Source organism: Rhipicephalus microplus, chromosome 1 (assembly GCF_043290135.1).
Source record: "Rhipicephalus microplus isolate Deutch F79 chromosome 1, USDA_Rmic, whole genome shotgun sequence".
NCBI classification, from domain to species: Eukaryota; Metazoa; Arthropoda; class Arachnida; order Ixodida; family Ixodidae; genus Rhipicephalus; species Rhipicephalus microplus.
The window spans coordinates 198,264,439-198,270,549 of record NC_134700.1 but is presented as its reverse complement, the minus strand read 5'-3'; the positions used below and the strand labels follow the sequence as shown (position 1 = coordinate 198,270,549).

The following is a 6,111-nucleotide window of genomic DNA, read 5'->3' as shown; positions in this document are numbered from 1 at the left end:
ACGTCACCATGGCGGCTGCTTCGATTGGCTGTGGAACACGCGGCACGGGCCCCGTGAAGGCAGAGATAAGCCCCAAGCGCTTGAAGGAAAAGTTAGAGGTAGTTGACAATGCAATACGGAGCCATGGAGAAGGGTAGAAGGGTACCCATTTATTACTCGTAGCTCCGTTAATAAGAAGAGTTTCGATAGAATTACGGTGCCGATGATTTGCTCCAGTAGTAGCCTAATCAAAAAGGAATCGTGAGAGAACCATTTCAAGGACCCCTTAATTGCACTGCTCTTACAGACAACTATTTAAACTGCCTAAAATGTATTGTAAAAGGAAGAGCATGTAAGTATGCACACAAAAAGAGTCAAGACACCACAAATGCCAACTAACCTCTGGTGCGAGTGTCGCTGCTTTTGCAGCACGTGACGATTGCACTTGCAGCATATCATACGCTTGCGGCGCACGATTGACTTGTTTAAGCAGCCAGAGTCCGAGCCGAACGATTTTGATGTAGTTGCCAATTTGCCGACGTGTGGCTTTATGAGAAAAAGCTTTTCGCTCTTTATGGAGCCCGCGCATGCTTTCAAATGTGCCAATCGTTTCAAAAGCTTGTTTAGCTCTAACTCAAGGCTAATGAAAGAACACTTTATTAACAAATTCAGTTAGCGAAACTAAAACGTGTTCTTCGGCTAGTTGGAACATGCTTACTAAAATACAGAAAATCTGATTCTATCAAGGAAGGATTGAAGACAGAGCGTAAAAAGGGTGCCCTTTGCTGTTTTATTTTGCATGCTTCTTTGATAGTATGATCTTGTATTTCAGTAGGGAAAAATGCTTCAGGGGTTTCTTGAAACTCAAAGTGAGGTGCACTGTGGACAATTTGCAAACATTGCAGAGCCATTGTTTATAACCATGAATGAACCGGTTGCCATGAATTAATTGGAACATGCTAGATGGGGCTACTAAAAATTATTTTGGTGCAGGAGCTGTCAGGATGATCGGCGTGCTCAGATAGTCTCTTCTTACAAGGTATAAACTGAGACAAAATGCGTATTACCTGTAAGTCAACGCACCTTCCTGTCTGTTGTTCCTCCCTGTTGCTTTGGGCTCTCTGCTATATTCAGCGTCAATCAACTTGCCCAAATTAAGTTGTTGTTGGAAGTTTTGTTATCGCAAACGTCTCTATAAGTTGTTAAGCTTCAAGCTCAGATCATTTTGACTGGCTTAGCCAACGCCCCCTCAATTCTCTCAGATAGGAGAAAAATAACGATTCATGGCTAAGTCACTGGTCCCTGTAGCACACTTTTTAAAGTGCGATTATCACGACAGACGTTGAAGCTTATATTGTTCTTGTTCTTGTTGCCCTTTACTTGTGGCTCATCCTACTTCAATCCTACAAAAGCCCCCTCGTTTTCGTTCAACATTCGATCGCCTTTATATTCTATTTTCGTGCATATTTGGTTATTGCTGAAATGAATAAAATATCAGAAAGATGTAAACATAACAAACATGACATGTTATTTTTTTAAATCAAACTACTACCTATGTTAACCACTTTATTCCTTACCCGCCAGACATTTCAGGGTATGATAATCCCAAATATCATCATAATCTTTGTCACCATCGCCGCTATAAGATTAGAATGAAGAAGAAGAAGAAAAAGAAGAAGAAGAAGAACACGAGCGTCGGTGGTATCTCGGAGTGCTCTATCTGTGGTCTTCATTGGTTTTAAAGTGCCAGAAGCAAGTCCACTGTCAAGAGCAACAATGCCCTGGAAAGCTCTCTTCATGCCGGCGAGGCACATGTCGAGGGACATGTTTACCTGTGAGTACTTCGACTGCAATGATGCCTTCGGACATGGTGCCTTCCAGAAGCGGCTGATGATGCTGTGTGCCCTCAGTGCCTTCTTGGCGAACATCCACGCCTTGGCTTTCCCGCTGATCTCAAAAAGCGTGCAATACAGGTGCAAGCAGCCGTACGCCAACGATTCGAAAGCCTTCGGGAAGAACGGGGCAGCTCGCGACGATAGCAGACAGATCGGAGAGTGCCTTGTCTACGAGGACCCCGCCGACCCTAACGACACGCAGACCGTGCCGTGTGTCGAGTGGGAGTACGACGAAGACCGGGCGAAGAGTACGGCCGTGAGTACCTGGAACATGGTATGCGGAAGAAAGCCACTCATCGTCGTCATGTACGCAATTCAAAACACCGGTCCCGCCGTGTTCGTCTTGACAGCCGGGTATTTCGCGGACAACTACGGCCGAGTGCCTGTGCTGTTGACAGCGATTGCGGTGCTAACAATCTCGACGGTAGCGGTTTGCGTGTTTCGTGACTACGCAGTGCACGCGGTGTTCAAGTTCTTCAGCTCGGGCAGCTCCATACTGACCATGACCTCCTCCGCCATCTCTCTCTTCGAGGTGACTACCCACGACAACAGGCCGCTCAGCATAGCTGTGAGCATCACCATTGGCCTGTTGGTCGCCGATTCATGGTTCTTCCTCCTGGTGCCTTGGAGTCTGTGCTGGGAACGAAAGTTAAGCGTTTTCCTTCTGCCAGCCCTGGTCCTGCTGCCAACATTCCTGTTGGTCCACGAGTCACCACGCTGGCTTATTGCTACCGGGAGGTTCAACCGAGCAGAGGAGGTCGTAATTGCAGCCGCCGACAAGAACCACTTCCCGCTGGCTAACGCGGCGTGCCTCATCGATTCACTGAAAGAGGACACGACCAACAGGTTGAACAGGCGAAAGTCCACGTGCGCCGAAGAACTGCTCAGTCTGTTCTCCATGCGGCGTCGCGCCCTGGTCTTGTGCGGCTGCTTCTTTTCAAACTCGTTTGCCCTGTACGCCATCACCTTCTCCAAGGGTCAGCTCTACACGCCGTGGCTCCCGTTCATCGCGTTCTTCTTCAACTCCTCGGTCTACGGGCTGGCGCACTGGCTCATGAGAAGGTTTGCCATGCTCACGGTGATCACCATACTGTTCGCGGCGCTGTGCAGCGTGCAGTGCTTTCTCTGCCTCACCGTGTTCGGCGAGTACGACGTCGCCACGGAGGCCCTGTTGCAGGCGGACATAGCGCTGTACTACTCTGGCGCCGTCGTGTGCTTCGTCTACGTCCTGGAACTGTTCCCGACAGCGTTGCGCGCGACCGCCGTAGGTTGGACTGTCGCTTGTGGTCGTCTCGGAGTAGGATGCGCCCTGTTCTTGTCCATGCTCATAAACAGTGGACTCGAGTACGTGCCACCGGCTGTCGCCGGCCTCCTGCTTTTTCTGTCACTGCTTACGCTGCGCATATTGCCACCCGCCACGACAATCGAGTGCACCAAGATCGCGTGCCAAGAAACAACGTACAGGGACACGCAGAACATCGAGCTCATGAAGGCCACGCTCGATACCCGGCTGAGCGAGCGCAAGAAGGCGAAGACCCCTTCTGAGAGCACGAACAGGTCCACTACAAGCCGCAGCCGCCGTTTCAAGGGAAAGGAATGACGTGCAAAACTGTGGGCAAAGGATGCCCCTTTCCCGCAGACAGTATTTCAATGCACTACGCGAGGCCACATAGTTTTCGTCCCCTAATATTTGATATAGCACTATATAGCACTTTTTTAATTTTTCGTGTCTTAGCCATTTCTAAAGTATTTAGTTATCACCAATATATTACTTTTCTATAAAGGCACATGCCATTGCATTATTGTATTTGAAAGACGCAATCTGAGAATATAACCAATAGGTTGATGTTATCACTCATATTGTTGTTTTATTTCAACCTAATTCGCTGCTCCGGACCGCTCGTTTGCTTGGCGCTCCTGTGTAACCATGTTGGCCGTGTTGCACAGTTTAAACAATATATAATTATAGTGGAAGAATTCCAGGTATACATTTATTTCTCTACAGTGAAATCACCTACACTATACAATTTTGCATTCTTGCAGTTTCAATGCTTCATTTTATTTTACTGTAGCAACTTCTTTCTTGTGTCGGGTCGCCCCTTTTAAGGAAGATATCTGGTTAGTATTCATAAGGTCGTGGCCATCCATGTTTTGTATAAAATTAGAAAAACAAAATTGGGAATAGGAATGCCGTAGTTACAGTGAAACAAACCATGAGCCATTTTCCCCCAATATAAATTACCACCTGCATACACGCAAACTAAAGAATATCTTGCAATTGACTGAGTGAATGACTCGAGGAGCTGGGCCACAGTTTGAAAAGTTTCTGAGATTGCCGTCCGCACTGTCAATTTTTCTGTACCAATTAAATTTGTATATTTCTTTAAATAAGCATCAAAATAGGTTCGGTAGTGTGTCCGACTTCCTGCAGCAATTGTAGGAGAAAATCTCTAACACGCTTGGCAGAGCATTGCGTCATAAAATCTTTATACATACCTGTTTAAATACGTGATGTGCCCGACTGTGAAAGACGCCCTTTAAATTACCTTCACGTTATTATTCGGCTGTCCCCAAAATATCGACCAAAAGCGAAAGGCTAACGACAATAGAAACTATGAAAGTCCATGTCAGGGCTAAACGTGTCACTGGTCGTTCATTCTGATGTTGGTCCCAATGGCATTTTTTAGGGGGCGAAGCTCCTTATGGCATGAGTCTGTCACTCCTCCTCCTCCTCCTCCTCCTCCTATGTATGTATGTATGTATGTATGTATGTATGTATGTATGTATGTATGTATGTATGTATGTATGTATGTATGTATGTATGTATGTATGTATGTATGTATGTATGTAGGTAGGTAGGTAGGTAGGTAGGTAGGTAGGTAGGTAGGTAGGTAGGTAGGTAGGTAGGTAGGTAGGTGGGTGGGTAGGTGGGTAGGTGGGTAGGTAGGTAGGTAGGTAGGTAGGTAGGCAGGTAGCGGTGGGACATACCCGCTATAGAGTGCGTATGTGCCGCTGGGGTTGCGAAATGGGAGATGGCGGTACTTGAATAGTGTTGACTAGATGGACGCACGAACGGACGCATAGACGTACGAACAGACAGACTAGCAGACGTACGGACGGATAGACAGATGGATGAGCGGACTCACGGACGGACGCACGGACAGACGGACGGACGCATTGATAGACGCTCGGATGGTCGCGCAGACGGATGGAAGCAAGAACGAACGGAAGCATGGACGGGCTGACGCACGCTTCGTCCCACTCATCAGCCTTCACTCCATGGATGTGCTGTGATTTTTTTCATTCAACAGAAGTGACTGTGGATGTCATTTCAACTACAGTGTGCCCATGGCGACGGCTATTCTGTTACACCTGTATTTTTGCACCTGTGGCGTACCCTTTGATCCGCAGTTACGCAACCACTTTCTCTCTGACCAGTCCACGCTTCACGCTGACGGCTACGTTAAGGAAAAGAACGTTCACTCAGAAAGAATCACAAAACGCTTTATTTGGTAGCTTATATGCCTCAGTCGGTTGCGGACAACGCCCGACTTCGTGCATTGCAGAAGCCGTGCTCGCATTTCAACCTCAGCCGGCTGTCCCGCCTCGTACATGAAATAAAACCAGTTAGTGGTAAAAATTGTTATGGCAGAGCCAGATCACAGCTAAGCACACCTCGGGATCTGAAAGAAGCAAGCCGCTCTTTTCAAATCTGATCATCATCAGCTAACCGCAACTGCGTAAACTTCGTGAAAACACCTGCTTAGACCTGCTCCGACTTCAAAAAAAAAAAAAATAACATGGCTTTGCGCTTGAGCAGACAAGTATTTTGAATTGTAAGAAGACAACACAAGTAGAGGCATACCCTTGAGAAAAAAAACTGCGAGGTTAATAAAAGACTAGCAATACACATGAAAATAAAACAGAACTCTCGCTTCACAGTTCGGAGCTTCATCACTCTTTGCTACGACGGCGACGTGAGCCTGCAGGCACACGATTCAGAAGATAAAAATATTGCCTTGTCACATGTTTACGTAATGTTTGTTTTAAACTTTGGCGCGTCACTAAGTTGGTCAGTCTTCACTCTATAAATTTTGGTCATGCTCTCTGGTGCATCCTTAAAAAAGCTTAATTTTCTAATAATATATATCTTACCTTTTCACCCTGAAAGTCTGACTGAAGCTTGTCTCGAAAAAGTCCATTTTCACATGACTTTTTTTTTTTTGGACTGCACAAT

The 6,111-nt window shown here is 46.6% G+C and overlaps 1 protein-coding gene across 1 annotated transcript; it reads left to right on the top strand.

The window, feature by feature from the left end:
• Positions 1–1,668: 1,668 nt before the first annotated feature.
• LOC119167094 (solute carrier family 22 member 7-like) lies at positions 1,669–3,524 on the top strand. The gene has a single exon (XM_037418518.2). The coding sequence runs from the start codon at positions 1,756–1,758 to the stop codon at positions 3,472–3,474; it is 1,719 nt and encodes a 572-aa protein (XP_037274415.2). The 5' UTR covers positions 1,669–1,755; the 3' UTR covers positions 3,475–3,524.
• The last annotated feature ends 2,587 nt before the right edge of the window (positions 3,525–6,111 follow it).

What these genes read in the sequence shown, in the direction of transcription:
- LOC119167094 (XM_037418518.2), top strand. Translation starts at nt 1,756, where the DNA reads ATGCCCTGGAAAGCTCTCTTCATGCCGGCGAGGCACATGTCGAGGGAC.